The 23,853-nt window shown below is 37.0% G+C and overlaps 1 protein-coding gene across 2 annotated transcripts in view; it reads right to left on the bottom strand.

The window, feature by feature from the left end:
* Positions 1-23,853, bottom strand: part of PRIM2 (DNA primase subunit 2) — a 350,775-nt gene that overhangs the window by 155,093 nt on the left and 171,829 nt on the right. For both annotated transcript variants that reach the window (XM_047860694.1, XM_047860693.1), the window contains exon 8: positions 15,491-15,558. In XM_047860694.1, coding sequence (XP_047716650.1) covers positions 15,491-15,558 — 68 coding nt within the window. The remainder of the gene's footprint in view (positions 1-15,490; positions 15,559-23,853) is intronic.

Below are 23,853 nucleotides of genomic sequence, written 5' to 3'. Positions count from 1 at the left end.
TTGAGGACTAGGCACACCTATATAATAGCCAACTGACTCACCTTGACTTCAAGTTAAGACTCATCTCTGCAGGTCATTAGCAAAATATAAACTGCAATTGGGTCCACTAAAGGAAGTGCCTCAAGTCTACTGCAAATATGCTTGCTTTCACATTTTACTTGGGAATCAAGTTTTTAAATTTTAGCCACAGGTTGCCACCTATAGTATTAGGAAAGCAATCTTGAATCCTGATTAGCTTGGAAGGAGCATGAAAGGTTTCCTTGGGAAAAAACAAAGCTGTGACACATTTCTATCTGGGAGTTTGGGGGGCTGCCTGGCTCACTTCAACACCTAATGACAACTGTCCATTCTCTCATTTGTAAGAAGACATGCATGCTAGGTGGGATATGAATAGGATGACAGGAAAACCCTGGGCCAGACTGGAGAGAATTCCTCTCCCATCCTCAGAAATGTCTCTCTGCCCTCCCTCCCTGTCAACAGATTCTGAGGGTCATAAAATAGCAGCATATAAAAAATATTTCCTTTCTTTGTTAAGCATTTCCCAGTCCTCTTGAACCTGAAGAGGTTAACACTATTTACTTTGGCAACCTACAGTTTATCATATCTTAAAAACTGGTATAAAATAAAAAAGCAGTGAAGAATGCACCACAAGTAATCAAAACTGATGTCTATATCAAGGAAACATATTTATTTGAACCATTAAAAAGTAATCTAATACATCTTTCAAAATGAACTATATTCTTCTACATCATTCTATAAAAATATACCAAGTTCCAATACAACCTTTTCACATAAAGCCAGGTGCGATCATGGCACAAATGGAAAAACAATTTCAGGAAGAGGAAACAAAGGTTTTGTGTATCACCCATATATCCACTTTTGCAATCACAATTTTACCCACTTTGGACGTTGAAAAAAATAGTCTACCCACATAAGCCAGGCTATTCAGACATTTAGAGAGCACAGTCCCTGCGGTTTGGATTTGTTGGGTGGGTAAGATATCAAGGAAGATGAAGTTACAATATATCATTTCCTGCTGTGAAGGGTATCACAGGAAAATTCACTCAACAGCTGTCACCATAGAAATTGAAATGAGTTTCTTTTTACAAGCTAGGTCCCTAGTAAATGGTATCCAACTCCTGTTAGCCCAGGTGATTTTCCCTGCAGTTATTCCAAATGAGAACACAATCAATAACATTGTTATAAATTGAATGTAAATGATTTTTCCACAAGCATGAGGTTTACTCAAATTTTGCACTTAAAAAACTCCCCAAAAAACTACCAGCAGACAATACACAGTGGAATGATCTATATTTCTCTACAATTGAGAGAAATTGTATGATTCTAGGAGACTCACATATCCAATAAATATCAGGACTCACATATCCAATAAATATCAGGACCATATGGGTTGTCACAGCAGGTAAGAACCATAAATGGCACAACTTCTACTTTAATTAGGTTGGCCGCATCTTTCCATATTTTCCTATTTATTCCAATTTCTAATCTGCAATAATCCAATGAACTGTAAGAGAGATGAAAGCTGCATCTCATTTCTCTATCAAAAACACCTCTACTTTACAAAAGTCAAAAGTCATTAAACTATTCCATTAAAATGAGTGCATTTCATTGTGTATAAATTATACCTCAATAAAACTGATTTAAAAAGCAAAACACATACATCCTTATAAGATACAAACTATAGCCTTACATAGGTATTTTCAATATACACACTTAAAGCCCCCAACAGGGGCACCTGGGTGGCTCAGTCGGTTGAGTGTCCAACTTCAGCTCAGGTCATGATCTCACAATCATGAATTCAAGCCCTGCATGGGGCTCACTGCTGTCAGTGGGGAGCCTGCTTTGGGTCCTCTGTCTGTCTGTCTGTCTGTCTCTCTCTCTCTCTCTCTCTCTCTCTCTCTCTCTGCCCCTACCTGGCTCATGTGCTCTTTCTCTCAAAAATAAATAAAAATGGGGGCGCCTGGGTGGCGCAGTCGGTTAAGCGTCCGACTTCAGCCAGGTCACGATCTCGCAGTCCGTGAGTTCGAGCCCCGCGTCGGGCTCTGGGCTGATGGCTGAGAGCCTGGAGCCTGTTTCTGATTCTGTGTCTCCCTCTCTCTCTGACCCTCCCCGGTTCATGCTCTGTCTCCCGCTGTCCCAAAAATAATTAAACGTTGAAAAATAAATAAATAAATAAATAAATAAATAAATAAGTTAAAAAAAAAATAAAGCCCCAAACAAATATCTCTATTTTCCTAAGTAAATTTTTCATATTCCTTTACATTCTTAGTGTATATTCTGGTAGTATAATAATCCCCTAAAGAGAGGCTGTTCTGAATTGGATCTGACTTAGAGTAGTCAAATGATTACAATAAAGAAAAGCTGCCTGAGAGAATGATAATGAAATATAGAGGGATGGGGGGACCATGGACTAAAGATCAAACATCCAGCAGAATACATTAAATTGATGGATATCTTCCCATTCCCCCACAAATAGTTACAGAGTGTAGAATGCTTCTGAGATTGGCTATCACAAGTTTATGTAACTCTAGGATTACCTCTCACATCTTTCCCTAATAACAGCAGAGAATCAGGGACACAATGTTTTGGGGTTTCTGGGGGAAAGTGGACAAAGACAAGATAAAGGCAATAGCTAATGAGGACTTAAAGTGACAGTCCAGAAGTCACACACTTTCCCTATAGACCCCTTTGGTTTTGAACAGCCATTAATGATGGTCATAATGTTTAAAGCTGTCATTTCACAGATAAAAACAACAAGGAACATAACAGGCTTTTTTGTTTCACTTTTTAAATGAGCATTTTCAAAATCCGAATTCAATGGGGAGAAAAAAAGGGATCTCTCTTCTGAGGTCACATTGAGGAACAGAAAGCACTCTCAGTCCTCCATGATTAGTTCCTGATTTATGAAAGAATCCCAAATTCCCAAACAACAAAACCAGGACTGAATTTCTGCAAAGGTAGAGTATCAGAATTTTTACTTAGAAATGAGAGAAAAGCCACCAGCTTTCTATCCAAACTACCATCCCATTCAGTCTCAACACTTAGTAGTGTTAAAAACAAGACAAGAGGCCCAAAATGGAGTCACTTACACTAAGACTTAATTACAGTTTCAGTTCTCCCAGAAATGGAATCTTAAACCAGTCAATCAGGAATCACCTAATCAGCACTAGTTAGGTAATCTACCCAACAGACCCCTGCCAAGCCCTAAAGAAAAGTGACTTTGCAACAACCAAGCCTCATTTATCTAGTATAATTTCCTTGTTCCTACTCCCTTCTGCCTATAAAGGTCTTTCATTCTGTACAGTTTCTAGGAGCTCATTTGTATCTGTTAGATTGGATGCTGCCTGATTCATGAATCACGAATCACTGAACAAAGCCAGTAAGTTCATTAAAATTTATTTCACTGAATTTTTTAACAGTAGCTTTAAAAAACTAAATGAGAGGTAAAATTTTAAAACCTGAGAGTGTTTTTTCCCATTCATTCACTCATTCAAGGGTTTACTGAGGTCTTATTTTGCCAGCCACTGTTGAAAGTAATAGAAGGATAGCAGTAAACAAGGTGAACATTATTTCTTGTTCTCATGGAGCTTATGCTGCAGACGAATGAACAAAACAAAATGAACAAACAAATGAACAAACAAACAAACAAAACACCAGCTAGTGATATTTCTGTGAAGAAAAAGGAATAAGGTATATCATAAAGCAATGGAGGGGTGTGCTTTAATTCGGGTGGTTAGGGGCAGACCTCTCAAGATCTGAGAAGACACACCGTTAGACTCCTTTGGTGGATGTCCTTAGTAGCCTCCTTTAGATTGTCTGTGAGCAATATGTCAAGGACCAAGGTAGCTCAATTAAAAATAGGCTTTTTAAATTCACTTTGTATTATCTTTTATATAATTACTTTCTCAGTAGTAGTTGTAAACAACTGAAAGGGTATTAAACCTTTGGTGAGTCTCAGTATCAGTAGTCTGTCTGCCCTCAGCTCAGTTTATCAAATTTTGTTTTATAAACAAAACTGGATGGAATAGCACAGAACACTTCCATCATTATAGAAAGTACAGCACCAAACAAATTAGTTGTTAGCTGCTAATGTATTACAGGTACGACCACAATGCTTTTTCAGACTTTTTAAGAAAGCTATTTCATATAGCATCATCATCATTTTATACTTTGTTAGCACTTTATGCCTAACACAGTATAAAATAACAAATTTTCTTTATTACTTAACTAGAGGACAATCAATGTTTTAAAGAAACCCACTAAGCAAAGGGTGCCTGGGTGGGTCAGTAGCTAAGTGTCCAACTCTTGATTTGGGCTCAGGTCCTGATCTCATGGTTCCTGTCGAGCCCCATGTCAGGCTTCACATTGACAGCATGGAGACTGCTTGGGATTCTCTCTCCCTTTCTCTCTGCCCCTCCGCACTTGCACAGGTGAGCTCTCTCTCTGAAAACAAAAATAATCTTTAAATTTAAATAAATAATCACCCACTAAGTGAATAGGAAAGTTAATAAATGTAGATAATAAAACTACTTGAAAAGCATAAGCAATCATAAATTTTGCTTCTCAGTTAGACTACCAGCTTCCACAATCCAGAGATCCCTAAGAAAACTTTGGAGTAAGAAGGCTAACAGAAACTTAAACCTCTAGTTACAGATAAGCTACAAGAATACTACACAAGCCTTCAGTGTTTCCATGACACTGTATATTCCCATGGAATCATGTACCTCTACAATGCTAACAATCATTATGATTTAGTGTAATTACTTTAGTTAAAATTCTTTATTTTCTGATCCAGATTAAGCCCTATAAGAGCAGATGCAAATATGTATCCCTAGAACTGAGCACCATGCCTTGCGCTGAGTAGAATTTCCCTTAAAATATTTCCCTTAAAATATGTTAAATGATAATAAAACTCCTAGAATGCTAAAAGGTTTCTAACCATTTATTACCAAACAGCTCTCATACCAAAGTTCCTCTGCAAGTCACAGCCACTATGCACAACCTGATTACAAAGTCTAATATTTACAAAGGTACATATTTGGCATGACTACATAGCCAGTCAAAAAGACAGGAAAGATTTTCCTATTTTCTTTCTATATCCTTAAAAAGAAAATCAGTAACTAATTTATGTTTCCATAAATATATTTTTATTTTACATATATTCATGTTTCTATAAATCATTTGTTAACTTTTTTCAACTTTAAAACATGTTAAGCTAGCAAAGTGAATTAACCTATCTAAAAAAACCCCAGGGAAATTTAGTATTCTATATATATTAAGAGTGGTGGCTTACTTGTACAACTGATGAAAGGTGATGCAAAAGCTGTTTTCAACACCCTAAACAACTTCCTCATTGTAACAGGCAAATCAATGCCCTTCCAAAGATGTTCACACTCTAATCCTGGGAACCCATGAATATGTTAGGTTACATGGCAAAAGAGACTGTACAGATGAAATTTAGCTTAAGGACCTTGAGATGGGGAGACTATCCTGCATATTTATGTAGGCCAATCTAATCACACGAGGTGGTAAAAGCAGAAAACTTTCTCAGGATAGAAGCAGAAAGATGCAGAAGACATTAGAGAGGTCTGAAGGCATAAAAAGGGCTTGATGAGTGGTTGCTGGCTCTGCGTTAAAATCCACATGCAAGCACCAGAAAGAGACCTCCAGGAGCTCCTACACAGCCTAAGGAATGTGGGCAGCCTCTAGGGGCAAAGACAGGACCCTGGGTGACAGCCCACAAAGAAACGGGAACCTCGGAAGGAAGCATATTCTTCCCCAGAGCCTCCAGTAAGGACCGGAGCCTTGCTGACGTCTTGATTTTAGTTCAATGAGACACATGTAGGATTTCCAATCTATACAACTGTATGACAGTAAATGAGTATTGTTTTAATCTACTAAACTTGTGGTAATTTGACATGGCTACAACAGAAGGTTCCAATCTAGATGCATAAGGTTTAAAATTCAGCTTCGTGAACTTTTTCAAGTCAGTGGTTAACTTAAGAACTCTGCCACTTTCTCTCACCTGGACAACACGACACTTTTAGAATAATGAATTCCTTGTATCTTCAAACCTATACACCACCTAGTTTGCTGCTGCTCTTTGTTCTTAGCTCCCTCGGCTAGAAAACATCTACATTACAATTCATTCCTCATAAAATCATCGTGGCATTTCTTCTCCCCAGTTTACTTCACCTGGCCATAAAAAAACTGCTAACATTTTTTTTTAAGTTTATTTATTTTGAGAGAGTACGTGAGTAGGGGAGGGGTAAAGAGAGGGAGAGGGAGAGAAAGAGAATCCCAAGCAGGCTCCGCACTGTCAACATAGAGCCTGATACGGGGTTCAAAATCAAACCATGAGATCTTGACCTGAGCTGAAGTCAGACACTTAAGTGACTGAGCGACCCAAGTGCTCCCAAACTGCTAACATTAAAAAAATATTTTTCACAGATTTATTCAACCAAAACAAAAAAAGAAAATACCCAATAAAATGGGAACAATTAAGTAAAAATAGATCTATCTTCAATTGAGCATTACAGACTCACTTAAAATTAGACTCATGGAAATAAATTTTATACTTAGTTATGACATATTATAAGAAAGAATGTTTAACTTTAACCACTTTAATTATAATTACATAAAATTATACATAGAGATTACAACAAAGGCTTGGCAGTGGTTTTATTAAGTAACACAGGGTTCATTTCTTGTATTTGGCCAAATTTTATATATTGTGCCTACAAATTTTTTTGAATGTTTATTTGTTTTGACAAAGAGAGAGAAAGCACACAGGTGTGTACTGGAGAGGAGCAGTGAGAGAGGGAGAGAGAAAATCCCAAGCAGGCTCCACGCTGTCAGCGCAGAGCCCAATGTGGGGCTCGATCTCACGAACCCAGAGATCATGATGCGAGCCGAAATCAAGAGCCAGATGCTTAACTGACTGAGCCCCTCAGTGGCCCCTATATTTTATCAGAAACAATTTAAACGGCATTAAACTTGTAACATAATCCACATAAGATATCACCTCTCACAAATAAGATTTCCTATGTCTATTTACTCTACTTGATTAAGCTGTAGCAATTATTCTAGTACAGCTTTGGTGGGGGGGGGGGTGTGGGGGAGAAGCACTGTATAGGGGCGTGTGTGTGTGCATAAAATGGTCTTCTTTCCTTGTTAGAATATACATTTTTAAGGGATCACATCTATTAGTTCCTTTGTATATAGTCAGAATATCCTTTATAGTGCCTTTAACACAACAAGCTGATTTTAAATACTTTTTGTGCATTTCTAAGAAGGCATGAACATGTTCCATACAGAAATGAAAATATTCCAAGGACAATAAATAATAGAAAAGAATACATTGTTTTTAATTTATTAGTATCTTACAAGGCACCTAGAACACCCTCACAATAGTCACTGAGCTGTAAAAGCTTGTTGTTGTTGCATGCAGGAAAGGAAATACATAGTTCAAAGCACTGCTGGAGGCTAGAACTGGGGTAAGAGAGGGTTGACAAACAACTGAAGCATGTGGACCACATTAATGAGGCTTTCATTTCAGTCCTCAATTGGTGGAAGTCCCTATCCACTAAACCTTTTTCTAGCACATGAATGCCCACACAATTTTCTGATTTCAAAATGAGAATGAACTCAAAAAGAAAACACCAAGAACTGCACCATGATGTACACTGGGAAAAGTCTCTTACAGAGATTGCATTTCTGATATAAAATCTATGACAGCAAGAGCTTTAGAGAAATAAATAAAAATGTGTACATACTGGGGCACCTGGGTGGCTCAGTGAGTTAACTGTCTGACTCTTGATTTCAGCTCAAGTCATGATCTCAAGGTCGACAGATGAGCCCCATGTCAGGTTCTGCGCTGGGTGTGGAGCCTGCTTGGGATTCTCTCTCTATCCCTCTCTGCCCCTCCCCCCATGAGCACACACATGCACTCTCTCAAAAAAACAAAAGTGTACATATTAACCAAATGTACTGCATTAGAAAAAAAATTTACAAGAGCAGTCTGTAATAATACCAACTGAAGGAAGATGCTCATTATTTTAAATGATTTTAAAATAAAGGGTTAATATAAGCATGTGTTTACAAATTCAGGATGCATTACAAGTTAATCCATGTGATGCAGTCCAAGTACTTACTATAGGCTATATGCTACTTTGCTGGTTTATTTTATCTTTATTTGATTTCGATTTCATTGTTGAGCTCAAATATGCTAACAAATTTAGGAGAAACAGTATAATAAATACATGTTTTTTAATTAGTTGTTCTTTAATGAAAGGCAAAGCATTACTTAAGAGCAGCTATTAATCTATTAATTAGATTACTAATTAATAATCTAGGGCACCTAGATTATTGGGGCACCTGGGGGGCTCAGTCAGTTAAGTGTCCGACTTCAGCTCAGGTCATGATATCACTGCTTGTGAGTTTGAGCCCCACATCTGGCTCTGTGCTGACAGCTCAGAGCCTGGAGCCTGCTTCAGAGTCTATGACTCCCTCTCTCTCTGCCCCTTCCCTGCTCATGCTCTGTCTCTCTCTGTCTCAAAAATAAACATTAAAAAATTTAAAAATAAATAAAATGTTAAAAAAAATAATTATAATCTGCCCCCATTCATTTCAAGTCTTGAGGTGGAAGGGTAAAAGAGGATACATACACTGTGGGGAAAGGCATTATTTCTAAGGAAAAAAAAATTCACACAACTAAAGTTCTCACGTGAGCTGAAAGTTTCCCTCTTTAGTCTCACCTGTTCATACTTACTTGTTTTTAAGTGACATAATAAAAATCATCTTTAATATGCTCTTGATAATCTAATACCATTTTATAAGTATAATCCCATGGGTAATATAATTAGGTTAGCAAAGATATTTATTTACGATAAACTTCTACATTCACAAGAACATAGTCCAAGACCTTTATATATCTCCAAATTTAAAAATCAGTACATTATACAATTCACCCTAGAAAATGCAGTGGTGTGAGGATGACAGCAAAGTCACGATGAGATGAGACCCATTAGATGACACATCTAATGATAGGTTCTTTACAGATAGAGAATTTACGCAAATTCTCTCTGGCATTTGGAAATTTAACTTTTTTTAAGTCTAAGCAATTTTATTTCTTCCAATTGAGGAGTTCTTGGTATCACTTTTGAAAAAATAGTAAAGTCTTATGAAATCATTCATTCATTCATTTCTTTTGAGAAGGGAAATGTAGTACTTTTCATTAGCAAAATCAGGTTTCCTTAATAGTGAACATCTTGAGGTTCTATCACCAACCAAACTTTAAAACAGGAATAATGAGGGACGCCTGGCTGAATCAGTTGGTGGAGCGTACAACTCTTGATCTCAGGGTTGTGAGTTTGAGCCCTATATTGGGTGTAGAGATTACTTAAAAATAAAATCTTAAAAATTAAAAAAAAAGGATAATGATAAAGGACCATCTGCCATGAATTGGTCTTATGGGATGAGATGGTCTGAATAAGAACTATAAAAAGTACTTTGTGAACTCCAGCCAGTGTGATTTCTTGGTCCCATCTCCTCCTACCTCTTCTAAAAACTCGCCCCTTCAATTATTTTCTCTTAGTTCCACAGACTTCATTTCCCCCTTAACCTGTACATATTCACCTTTCCAATCTTAAGGAAAAATACAACTTTCTCCAACTATGAAACTCATGGATATTGTCTACTTTTTTCCTTGCTCTGCCAAGAGTAGGCTACACTCCCTTGTACTTCCACAGCATAATTTCTCATTTACTTCTGGACTCTCCACAGGAATCAGAATGACATCTGCACCACTACAGTGTTGTAGCTAAGCCACCAGTGACTCCCACATGCCTAATCCAACTGACATTATATAATTCTCAACTGACTTTTCTATGGCATCTGACAATGTTTACCATTCCTTTTTGAAATCTTTCCCTTAGCATCTTTGATCCCGTTATCCCTTGTGTTCCTGTTTCATTCAAGATTCCTCATTACTTTTCGCTGGTTTCTTTTTCAATTCACCTCCTATCTTCATCACTGCCCATTGCAAGTCACTTAAACACTGATGTTCTACATATGAGTTTTATCCAGGGCCATGTTCCCTTGTCACTTTATACTCTCTCCCTGAGTGATATCAACCATTGCCCTGATTTTACCCACCACCTAAACAGTGATGATTAGCAAATGAGTCTCTCTGTGGTGTAAACCTCACTCTTAAACTGTGGTCTGTATTTAGCCACTTACTAAACATTTGCCCCAGAGCTCCACAGGCACCTGAAGTTTAAAATGTCTTAAACTACCAAACCTATAATCTCAGCGACCATATTCATTCCCTAATCCCCTTGTCTTCCTCTATGCTCCTTCTTCATTAGTGACAACATCAGCTCTCAAGTGAGAGTAAAGTTCAGTCCAATGTGAGTACCCACTGGGAGCCACTACTGTGTAGGAAGTACAGAATCCAAAACAAGTCACGACTCTACTATTTAAGGAAATAATTCCATGAGAAACACAGTTAAAATAATAAAATTATGTATTTTGTGTTTAATTCTATTAGAGATGTTTACAAATTTTGTGCCATGTTTAAGTGCCTCTCAAATGAAGTCAAAACTTTAAACTCCTTGCGAACAGAAAATGGGTCTTATGTTTTTATTCCAAGCTTATAACAGGCACTCGGTTGCTGATGAATGGATGGACACTACAAATGAATAAAAATAAGCTTGTATTTCCATAAGACATTGAAGCAAAATGTTTCTCTATGCTTAATTTAACTTTTAACTAGAGAACTAGGTTAAACTAAAAAAAATGGACACATCACTTCAACATCCTCAGAATAATATATATTGTTAAGCAATATCCTAGATTAGTAGGTTGGCGAAGTGTTAAACTAATTCTCTTTTGAGTGTCTAAGTCCTGTAAAAAGGATTTGAGAATTTCTCTGTAGTGCTACTTTAATTTTTATAGGTATTTGTATCATCTCCCAAATTAGTTTTATTGACAAATTTAATTAAAATGCAATTCATCATTCTTCTTTGATCATTAGAGGCACTAAACAAAATTAGACCTAATAATGATCTCAATCTCAACCTCCTAACGTCTATCCCCCCTAGGTAACATCTAAACTATACAGGTCATGCAAATCAATGATGATTACTATTTTGTAACAAGATTATCATTAGAACCTTTCAAATCAAATAGCATTATTTCCTATTTTGAACTAAGCAAAAGAAAGGTAAAAAGAAAAACATTACATTTAGACACCCAAAAAAGACAATTCAATATGCTTGAAATGCATATCACAAGGTTACTTTCTTTGTACAAGAGAAAGTGTCAAACTATGCACATCAGCTGCCACCCTACATACAGACGTCTCTGACATGGTAATAAAATGAGAAGCCATTTCATTTAATAATGATAAAAAAGAAACATCAGTTGGTGCATATTACATGTAGCATCTAGCCCTCGTTGCCTAGCAACCAGTCCTGAATGAACTCTGCTGAGAATGAAAGGCCTAAACGAATGTACAGTTTGTGCAAGTTTCAAGGACTTGAAGAGATGTGTCAGTAGTTAATCTAAATTCTAGTTGACAATTACCATACTGAGGTGGAGGAAGAAGAACCCATCATTATTGCATAGAATCAAGCATTAAATAAGGTGAGATTCAGACGTTTAGGTTTATATCTTCTGAACCAGGTTTTATACCCGAAAAAATGTGGCAATATGACTTACAAATTACAAAAACATCATGCAGGAAACAAACAGAATATTGCTGTTATAATATGCATTCATTCATTCAATGAAACACATAATGAACACCTATCATGTGTCATATACTGTCCCAGCACTGGAAATACAAATTTGAAAGTCACCTTACAAGCTCTCAAGCAGCCCATACTATAATGGAGTCATCAGAAAGTAAACAAATGATTACCACATTGTAAGTTCTGTAATACACAAGTAGCCATGGGGATATTATGAAAACACATATAAAAAACATCAGATTCAAACTGGGGGGAGTGGCCTGGGAACTAAATAGTCAGGGAAAACTTATCAGATGAGGTAACATGAGCTAAGTCTTAAAGGACAAGCAAAAATTAGTTAAGTTACTGAAAGGAAGGAAGGGGAGAACATTCCAGGCAGATGGAAAGATATTCTCAAGGGCAGAGAGGTCGACAACAGCAAGCTGTATTAGAGGAACTTCAGGCATTTGGTGGCACTAGAAGTTAGGGGACCAGTACTAAAAGCATCCAAAGAGACACAGCAGGCCCTTCTAGAAGGACCTCACATGCCACTCAAGAAGTTCAGACTTCCTTTGCAGTGAAATTGGGGAGACAGAGAATGATTTTAAGCCAAGGAATAATATAATTCTGGCAATCGTGTGAAATATTTTAGAGGGCAAACAGGGCAACAAGGAAAATATAGAAGAAGTTACTACAACAATAGAGATACTCAGGAGACAAAATCAAGAGATTTGGATGGGCAGGAGAGGGAGGTTGGGGAAGCAACTCAAACATGATTCACTAACAGTGCTCTAGGAAATGCAAAAACTGTGTACAGTATTCATGCTAGTCAATCCAATGAAATGTTAGTCTGAACCATCCTCAACAACAAAACAATTATACAGAGGTTAAAAAACGTGTCTCTGGGAAGGAAAAGTTACCAGAGAGAAGAGTAAGAGAGGTGGGAAAGAGAAAGAAGTGAAAAGGAGTGAAGAAAAATAAAGAGCACTAACAGATAGTAGAAATTAATATCCATCTAAGTTTCTGAATGAGAAGTAACATTCTAAGTTTTAAAAGAATAAAAAGTTGGTAGCTACACTTGTGGTGAGCACAGCGTAACAGATAAACTTGTTGAAGCATAATGTTGTACACCTAAAACTAAGGCAACATTATGCTTCAACGATACTTCGATTAAAAAGGTGGGGAGGGGGGATTAGATGGGATGTAGGACCAATTTTCTATAACTACCTTTTTATCCATTCTCACACTTCAAGCATGTGCCCAAAGTTTATTTACATCCTATCTACTGAGTTGCCCACTCTCAATAACATCCATCCTAGGATCAGGTAAGTCAAAATATGAAGTGGGGCCCAGATTAACATTGCTCTGGTCACTATTAATCTGTTTGATCTGACTCCTTAAAATATTAAAGCCAAATCTACTTTACATGTTACAATTCAAAGGCACAATTAGCAAATGCTTGGATCAGTATCATTTTCAAATTGTTACTCATTCTTTAGCTCAGAAATCCACTGTTTTTGACATTTCTCATCTACTTTTATGATGACATTTTATCTACTCTTGCCCTGGCCTTTGGCAGAAAACAATGTAATTCTAACTAAATAATTATAGAATTGTATTTTTTAAAACAACAATCAGACAGACTTCTTGAAACATATTTTCCAGAATGTTGTGTGATTAATGGATACCATATCAGTTTTCAAACCCTGACAAATAAGCAACTGAGATTCAAAACACATAAAAATTGAGAAAGAAATCTTGTAAAGCCATACTTTGTGCTGTTTGATACAACAGCAGGATCCTGATCTCCTTTCATTCTCAATGAATTCTGTCTAACTGAGCTCTGTGCAAAGGTAAATCCCAAAGACATTAATATACACATTTATACATAAGACAAATATGTCAATTAGGACAAGCGTTTAATTCACCAATATGTACTACTTGGATTTACTGAAAGCATTTCCTATTTTTCTTTTACTTCTTAAGCTTTACTTCTGATTTGAACATTTTGCCTTTTGTCTGTTAGAAGCAACAGAAAGAGGAGTAAAATCTTGAAAGAGAAATAGGTTGTGAAGAGACAAACAGAGATCAAAATGGAATAAATTAGGGTGATTCAGGGTTGTTGAATGAACTTGGGAAGTGTGGGAGGCAGGGAGGAAAGAAGTCACATACAAACAGGTTGTTTAAAACAGAAGCGGGCTGAGCCATAGTTGATATGTTATTGCCATTAAATTCAAGAACCAAACTCTCTCAAAACAGGTTAACTGAAGAGAACTGGCAATTCTGGTAACCAGTGCAAGCAACAGGAAATTGGCCCTCAAACTTACTTTGTAATTCATGACATGTTTTGTTTCTATTGTTGGAAGGGAAGGGGAAGCATGTGCTGTCAACATGTGAATTCCACACAATCTAAGATAGCACAGTGATATATAGCCATTTTATAAAAACTTTGTCCCTCTATATTTAGGTCCCTTGGACACACTCAAAAAGAAAAAAAAAAGAATAAAAAGAAACTATAAGATGTTTGCCTACATAAAACTTGAAAACATAGGTATGATGGATAATGCACCATTTTCAAAAACTTTCAAGAAAAAAATGTAGTAACAAATACACCTCAGATTATCCTGTTAACCAAGGATAGTAATATCCTTTACATCTAAAATACGTAAGATCAAATAAAATCAGGAGATTCTAACAACACATGAACAAATATACAAATAGTTAATTCCACTCCAAAATGAAAATGGATAATAAAATGTTTTAGGATCATTCTTACTAAGAATCAATGAAATGTACTTGGTCACAATAGTATCCTCTGTGATTAACTATTAAATTAGCAATGGTTTTAGTTGTCCTCTCTTCTTCAGGGTACAGTAAAATGGGCGATCTTGTATAATATAAAAATATAAGCAGGATAAGGTTTTTTGAAAATACATATACTTAAATCTTTAAAATGGTTCATATGCCTTGGCAAAGTAATTGCACTTCTGAGAACCTATGCTAAGAAAAATGATAAAAAATACAGACAAAGATTAACATATGGCATTTTTTACACTAGTGAAAAGAACTGGAAATGATCTAAATGCCCCCAAAAGGATGAATAAACTACGGTACAGTCATACAATAAAATACCATGCAATCACTAAAAATAATGTTTTTGAAGAGAGGCTAATAACAGAAAAGTCTTGCATTTATTTTAAAATGAAAAAAACCCAGCAAACTTAAAGTATAATTTCAACACTAGGTTCCAAAACAGCACAGAAGGAAGTATTACTTCTGAGTGGTAATGATGGGTTTTTCCTTTCCCTTTCCTATACTTTCTAATTTTTTAAAAAATAATGAGAATATATTATTCTTGTATTTAGAAAACAAATCCTACCTATTTCATCTATCCCCAATAAAATTGTGCAGGTCCCAGAAGTATGCTTTCACTTTGCATGTAAATAGCTCATTCCTTTGAGATCTTTCTGTAGTTAGTCACCTCTGCTTGTTTTAACTTCAACTTATCAACTAGTTCTACATACTTTCATGGAATTAAAAAGCTTCGAACAGACCCCAAAGTCAAGGGTAGCAAGTGTAATATATTAAGAACTTCAACTTGCATCACAGAATTAAAGCTAAGAACAAAAACTGTTAAGTTTTTAGTAACTGAAGGGGTTTTAATCACTTTAATACACTTTGCCCACTTTGATGCACTTGCAATCATAAGCATAAGAAGGGTTATGTCATCTTATTACCTGAGATGGTTAAGCAGAGGCTGAAGTCTCTCATCTGACTGCACAGCAGGCAAGGACCTGGCTGTTAACTAAAAGCAGAGAACAGGGTTAGTAAAAACGGCAAAGATCAATTACTGAACACATCTGAACACTAAATGCAAAACGGGGAGAGGGGGTACTTAAAATGTAAGCACAATTTTTTTCTTTTTTAAATTAAAGAATTGCACAGAAAGCTGACACATGTGAGTAAAGCTAACTACATGGCCCTAAGTTTTGCAGGGTAGGTCACTGAGTTTAGAAGTAAAGAAAAAGGAGGTAAAGCAAAGAATAAGAGAAGAGTATCTTGAGAACATCTTTTCATGAGTTCATGAGAAAACTTCTAATTATAAAAATATTAGATTTGTAGGTGCACCTGGGTGGCTCAGTCAGTTAAGCGTCTGACTTTGGCTCGGGTTGTGATCTTGTGGTTCATGAGTATGAGCCCTGCATTGGGCTCTGCACTGACAGCTCAGAGCCTGCAGCCTGCTTCGGATTCTGTGTCTCCCTCTCTCTCTGCCCCTGCCCCACTTGCGCTCTATCTCTCTCTCAAAAATAAACAAACATTAAAAAATTAAAAAATATACATACATTATCTTTGTAAATAAAAATGGAAAAACTTCTAAATTTATAGCAACCAACTTTGTAGCACTGAATCGTGGGATGATGAAGAAACTGGGGAGAGGAACTTTCATTTATAGCTAAGCCACTGTGAAATTGGTTACATGCAGAATTGGTTACACACACACACACACACACACACACACACACACACACACACACTCTCTCTCTCTCTCTCTCTCTCTCTACCATGTACTCCTTCATTCTGAGAACCACATTACTATAAGAAACCAAGAATATCTTTTAAACACACAAAAGCAACTCAAAAGTATTTAATATTGACAACTGACACCAAACTAATCTAGAAAAGAAAATGTAAGATTCAAAGCCTTATTGTTAAATATTATACCTCAGGTTGAAAGTTTATCATGAAAATGTGAGCCTCTGCTATACTTTATTGCAATATTAGTTATATCTCTATGTATCTCTCATTCTTTTCTGTTCTTAAAAGAAAGCCCTCTTACACTATAAGAATTTAACTTCCCCAAAGTAAAAACATTCATCCAAAGCAACCAGAGAGCCTGAAGTAACCTTAATAAAACACCAAAACAAATGTAAAAGATTTCTTCTAGATCCTATTATGTCAATATAGATCTTGAAATGTACCAGTGAATTATTTGACAGTTCACAAAACAGAACCTTCCTTAAGGCAAACGACAAACTGAAAGATAGCCTTTGCTTTTATACAGGGTATCCTTTCTAATTATTTCATACATTAATTAAAATGTTCTAAAAACAAAACACATTTAACTCATAACACCTAATTTTTAGTATTATACAAGTAAAATAAAATCACTTTTAAAACATCTAATATATACTATGCTTGTGGGGAAAAAATGTTGACCAAAATGCCACATGTGAAGTCATTCTAATTAAATCATCTAATTAATAAAATGGAGAGACATTCCCACTTTGGGACAAGAGTTAACACAAGTCAACAGTCATCAACTAATTTAAAATAAAGTGAGACAGTCTGCTGCAAATTTAGCATAGTCAAAAGACTCTCAGTATCTCTAAGAAATGTTAAATCTATACTTCATGACATAAAATGTTGTATGTTTTATAAGGTTTTATAAACAAAACACTTTTGGGGCACCTGAATGGCTCAGTCAGCTAAGCATCCAACTCTTTTTTTGTTTTTGTTTTTTCATTTAAAAAAACACAGTAGAGAGCCTGATGGCAAGGCTCAAACTCATGAACCACGAGATTATGACCAGAGCCGAAATCGAACGCTTAACCGACTAAGCCACCCAGGCACCCCGCATCCCATTCTTGACTTCAGCTCAGGTCATGATCTCACGGTTTGTGAGTTCAAGCCCCACATTGGGCTCTGCACTGAGAGTGTGGAGCCTGCTTGAGATTCTCTTTTTCTGCTCCTCTCCAAGTGTGTACTCGCTCTCTCTCAAAATATATTAACTTAAAAAGAGCCAAAATTTTATAAACATAACACTTTAATACACACGATATCTGCTAGTGTCAAATCCCTTAATAAAATATCATCTAAGAGACTGCATGGCTCAGAACCAGAGTTATGCTCAAAAAAGAAAATTTATCTAGATATTTCAAAAGTGAATTTTCTGAAAACAGATGGAGAAGACAGACTGGGCTTTTTCAGTTACTTCTGTCAATCTACATAGCATGCTTTCTAATCAAACTGTCTTTTCTAAATGAACGCAAACAAAAACACTCCAGTAACTGCAATATATTTCAAAATATATTGTTCATTCCATACAGAGAATACTTCTCAACTCAATGCTATCATAATCTTAGCCTTCATTTACTTTTTCCTAAACTATTAATACATCTCCACTCACTGTTGTTTGTGCTTCCACTCTTGCCTCTTCCCTAATTTATTCTCCACACAAAGGCCAAATTGAAATTTTCAAAATGAAAGTTAACCATTCCCCTCATTAGGCTGAAGTTATTACACCTGCTCTTTCATTAGACATTCTAAAATGTCCTGTTGAGCCACACTGCTGAAACACTGGGCACAGGATGAGTGTGACTGACGACAAGCACACTTCAGAGATACTGCAGGTTCCATTCCAGACCAACATAATAAAGCAAATATTGCAAAAAAAGTGAATCAAGTAGATTGTCTGGTTTCCCAGTGCACATAAAAGTTATATTTACACTATATTGTAGCCTATTAAGTATGCATGGCATTACGTCTAAAAAAAATGTACTTACTTTAGAAGTACTTTACTGCTAAAAAATACTAATCGTCCTCTGAGCTTTCAGCAAGTCATAATCTTTTTGCTGGTAGAGGGTCTTGCCTTAATGTAGATGGCAGCTGCCTGATCCAGGGTAGTGTCTGCTGAAGGATGAGGTGGCTGTGGCAATTTCTTAAAATAAAAGAGAAGTCTGCCACAACCATTAACTCTTCCTTTCAGGAATGATTTCTCTGTAGCACACAATGCTGTTTGATGGCATTATATCCACAGAAGTTCTAGGGTCAATCGTCTAAAACCCTGCCGCTGCTTCCTCAACTAAGTTTATGTCATGTTCTAAATCCTATGTTGTCATTTCAACCATCTTCACAGCATCTTTACCAGTACATTCCATTTCAAGAAACCACTTTCTGTGCTCATCCATAAGAAGTAGCTCCTCGTTTGTTCAAGTTTGATCATGAGCTTGCAGCAATTCAAGCGCGTCTTCAGGCTCCACTTCTAAGTCTAGTTCTCCTGCTATTTCCAACACATCTGCAGCTACTTCCTCCACTGAAGTCTTGAACCCCTGAAGTCATCCATGAGGGTTGGAATCAACTCCTCCCAAATTCCTATTAATGTTGATATTTTGACCTCTTCCCATGAATCACAAATGTTCTTAATGGCATCTAGAATGTTGAATCCTGTCTGGGTTTTCAATTTACTTTCCCAGAACCATCAGAGGAATCACTATGTATGGCAGCTACAATGTCACAAAATACATTTCTTAATTAATAAGACTTGAATGTTGAAGTTACTCCTTATATATTGTATTGGCAGGCATGAAAACATTAATCTTGTTCTATATCTCCGTCAGAGCTCTTGGGTGAGCATTGTCAATGAGCAGCAATATTTTGAAAGGAATCTTTTTTTCTGAGCAGGAGGTCTCAACAGTGGACTTAAAATATTCAGTAAACCATGCTGTATACAAATGAGCCATCACTCAGGCTTTGTTGTTCCATTTATAGAGCACAAGGAGAGTAGATGTAGCATAATTCTAAAGAGTCCTAGAATTTTCAAAATGATAAAGAAAGAGCATTGGCTTCACCTTAAAGCCACCAGTTGCCTTAAGGCCTAATAAAAGAGTTAGCCTGTCCTTGGAAGCTTTGAAGCCTGACACTGACTTCTCCTCTCTAGCTATGAAAGTCCTAGATGGCATCTTTTTCCAATATAAGACTGTTTCATCTACGTCGGAAATCCGTTGTTTAGCGGAGCCACCTTCATTAGTTATCTTGGCTAGATCTTCTGGATAACTTGCTGCAGCTTCTACATCAGCACCTGCTGTTTCATTTTGCATTTTGATTCTATAGAGACAGCATAGTTCCTTGAACCCCATAAAACAACCTCTGGGAGCTTCAAACTTTTCTTCTGCAGCTTCCTCACCTCTGTCAGCCTTCACAGAATTAAAGAGAGTTAGAGCTTTGCTCTGGATTAGCTTTGGCCTAAGGGAATGTTATGGCTGATTCAGTCTTCTATCCAGATCATAAAAACTTTCTCCATACAGCAATAAGGCTGTTTTGCTTTTATCATTCATGTGTTCACTGGAGTAGCACCTTTAATTTCCTTTGAGAACTTTTCCTTTGTATTCACAACTTGACTGGTACAAGAGACCTAGCTTTAGCCCATCTCAGTTTTTAACATGCCCTCCTCACAAAGCGTATTTCTTTAAAGTGAGAGACAAGTGAACACTTGTCTCATCTGAACACTTAGAGACCATTTTAGAATTATTAACTGGCCTAACTTCAAGATTGTTACACGTCTCAGGGAACAGGAAGGTCCAAGGGGAGAGAGAGACAGGGGAATGGGTGGTTGATCAAACACAACACAGAAAACGTTTATCAATTAAGTTTACTATCTTCTGTGGGCACAACTTGTGGTGCCCCAAAACAATTACAATGGTACCATCAAATATCACCAATCATAGATCATCATAACAAATATAATGATAATGAAAATGTTTGAAATACTGGCAGAATTGCCAAAAAGTAACATAGAGACAAAGTGAGCTAATGTAATTTGAAAAATGGCACCGATAGACTGGCTCAATGCAAGGTTGCCACAAACCTTCAATTTATTAAAAAAAAAACAAAAAACGCAGTATCTGCAAAGCACAATAAAACAAGATATGCCTGTATACAGTTTCTGTCAATTGCACAGGACACAACGGGAGCATATCAGGTAGAAATCTGCCATAGCTCCAGTTTCTGGAACACATATACTTAATGATTTGACTCCCATCTCACCCCTTCCCATTCCCTACAACTTATTTTCAAACGTCTTAATCACTGACAAGAATAATTCCTCAATCACTGGTCAATGCTCTGAGTAAAATTATTTCAAGAAAGATTTTGAATCTTCCAAAGGTTTTTGCTTTCAACTTTTAAAACAATTAGCATTTTCAAAAAGAGCATGTATCTCTTCATGGTAAGCAGATGAGGTTATAAAGCTCTTTCCAAAGCTCTTTAAAGCCATCTGCTGACCTTTTGCTGACAGAACATAAACCTCATTTTAGGGACTGCTGGCTCCATCATTTCTTCTGAAATTTCTTTCTGAGCCCAAGTAGCTATGAGTTCATTACCTGGACTATGAGGGGCACTGCATCCCCAGCACTGGCATAACAGATATTTAATAAATATTAATGTGTCACAAATCCAAAAACTTCCAAGTGTATAATTCCATGCAAATATATCCGTATCTACATCTCATGGTTAAAGCTTTTCAAATTCATCCTTTGAGCAAAACTAAATCTAAATCAAAACTGAATCACAACTGTCAGCCTTACAAAAAAGCAATACACTATCGTAAGATTTTCAACATTAAAAACTTTTCTCTATAACATGAAATGAATAATTGTCTAGTTTAAATAGGCTTTGGTTTGCACATTTTGTTTGTTGTTTTTAATTTAAAAAAATACAGCAATGTCCTTGACATGTAACAATGAAAGAGAAGGAAGATCTATCACAGTTTATATCTGTGATGGCTAAATGGGCTGTTTGAGGTGGGGATGTTTCATGGGAACCATAAAAAAAAGTTGGCATAACATATACTTTATTTTTTATTACTAGTGAGAGGTTGGGGTGAGCTGTCAGAATGTCCTTTCATTATTAAGAATGCATCTACTAAACTGAATTAACTAATGCAAGGCTTGTGTGGTTTTTAGACAAGTATAACAGATTACTGATTCTTTTTTTTTTTTTTTTAACATTTATTTATTTTGAAAGAGGGAGAGCACTGGAGCAGGGGAGGGGCAGAGAGAGAATCCCAAGAAAGCTCTGCACGGCCAGTGCAGACCCCAACGCTGGCCGAACCCACAAACCATGAGTTCATGACCTGAGCCAAAGTCAGATGCTTAACTGACTGAGCCACCCAGGTGCCCCAAGATTACAGATTCTTAAAAAAATGTCATTTTAACGGTCAGTATCACTGAGTATATCTAGCATTTTGCACTATATGTAAGTACAAAAAATAAGGGATTCGGCCATCTAATAACTCTCCTTTTAAAAATTTTTTAAATGTTTTATTTTAAGAGAGAGTGACAGCATGTGTGCATGCATGCACACAAGTGGGGGGAGGGGGAGGGGTGAGAGACAGGGAGAGAGAGAATCCCAAGCAGGCTCAGTGCTGTCAGCACAGAGCCCAATGCAGGGCTTGATACAACAAACTGTGAGATCATGACTTGAACCAAAATCCAGAGTCAGATGTTTAAACAACAGAGCCATTCAGGTGCCCCTAACAATTCTCCTTTTAATGCCAATAAATACCACATAGATTCAAAGGTACAAAACACAAGAGAAAGTCTGCAGGCATGTGGTCCAACTTTGTCACTATACTTCTGAGGAAACCAGGATCTTTTTTTTGTTTTTTTAATGTTTATTTATTTTTGACAGAGAGAGAGAGACAGAGAGAGAGACAGACAGAGACAGAGCACTAGTGGGGGAGGAGCAGAGAGAGAGGGACGCACAGAATCCGAAGCAGGCCGCAGGTTCTGAGCTATCAGCACAAAGCCCAGCATGGGGCTCGAACCCACACACTGTGAGATCATGACCTGAGCCAAAGTCGGATGCTTAACCAACTGAGCCACCCAGGTGACCCAGAAACTGGGTTCTTTAGACCATAAGCAGCTAGCTACCGCACTCGCGTAGAACCTGTGCTAGCTCCTGAAATCAGCATCCACACGGTAGACAGCACTATCCACGATTCCCAGCAAATCACACTACACCTGTAAAGCAGTCAAAGGCCCTTGCCTGATCCCAGTGTGATTCTGTCTCTTCTTATTTCCTTCACTTTTCAGAACAGGGCAGTGCTCTTCAAGAACCACCAACCCATAAACTTTCAGTCTTGAAGATTCCCAAATTTTGCACTGAAGTTTCCTTAGCATTATTTGCAACTTGGCTCAAATGTAACTTCTGCCCACAGGCCTTCCCTAATCACTCCAGGTAAAGCAGCACCCTCTCTGCAGGTATTGTTATTCAGTCATCTCACAACATTCATCACTATCTGAAATCACCTTATTACTCTGCTTATTTGTGTCTTTCTCTTCCCAAAAGAATATAAACTCTGTCTATTCTGTCTTGCCCCCCACTTTTCCCCCACTGCTTAAAACGGCATATGGTGTGGCATACAGTAGGCACTCAATAAATACTGTAGAGAAGATGAAAGATTCACCTTGCTCAAACATTTCCAATGGAACCATGAGCTTAGAAAAGTCTCCCCTAGACACTGGCCTTTTTGGTGTTGCATTTCTCAAGTTTTCGTAAGTAAATATGACCTATCAACTAGAGGGACCACACACATTTCTCTTTTCATTTCTAGCTGACTGGAGTATCTTAAGTCCTCCTTTTACAATGAGGGGAAGCACTCAATGCAGTTGAAACTATAGCTCCCTAGTTCAAAGGAAACAAGTAGCCCAAAAACGCTAGTCCAGGGGCACCTGGGTGGCTCAGTTGGTTAAGCGTTCGACTTCGCTCAGGTCATATTTTTGCGGTCAGTGAGTTCCAGCCCCGCATGGGACTCTGTGCTGACAGCTCAGAGCCTGGAGCCTGCTTCAGATTCTGTGTCTCCCTCTCCCTGGTCCTCCCCTGCTTGCACTCTGTGTCTCTTTCTCTCTCAAAAATAACATTAAAAAATTTAAAAAAAAAACATAAACCAGTCCAAAAAAAAAAAAAAAAACCAGTCCAAAACTCAAATTATGGATATACTATAACAGTAATCTAAATCTAAATACTAAAAAGTAATCACGACATAGTTCCTTCCTTCTAATCTATGTCTTTTGATGTGGGTTTTTTTGTTTTGTTTTGTTTTGTTTTGTTTTGGTCATTCAATAATAGCTACAAATAAAACAAAAATGTCTACTAAAATATAATTTCCCCAACAATACTGAAAGTTTAAAACATACATCAAAGTTAAAAGTCTTCTACAGTGAACACCCATTAAAAAACCATAACCTGGCAAGACACATCCACTTCAAAAATTTACAGAAAATGAGTCAGGAACAGTGTACAAGTGATTCTATTCAAATAC

Source organism: Prionailurus viverrinus, chromosome B2 (assembly GCF_022837055.1).
Source record: "Prionailurus viverrinus isolate Anna chromosome B2, UM_Priviv_1.0, whole genome shotgun sequence".
NCBI classification, from domain to species: domain Eukaryota; kingdom Metazoa; phylum Chordata; class Mammalia; order Carnivora; family Felidae; genus Prionailurus; species Prionailurus viverrinus.
Note: the sequence above shows the minus strand (reverse complement) of the source record. Positions and strands in the feature narration are given on the sequence as shown.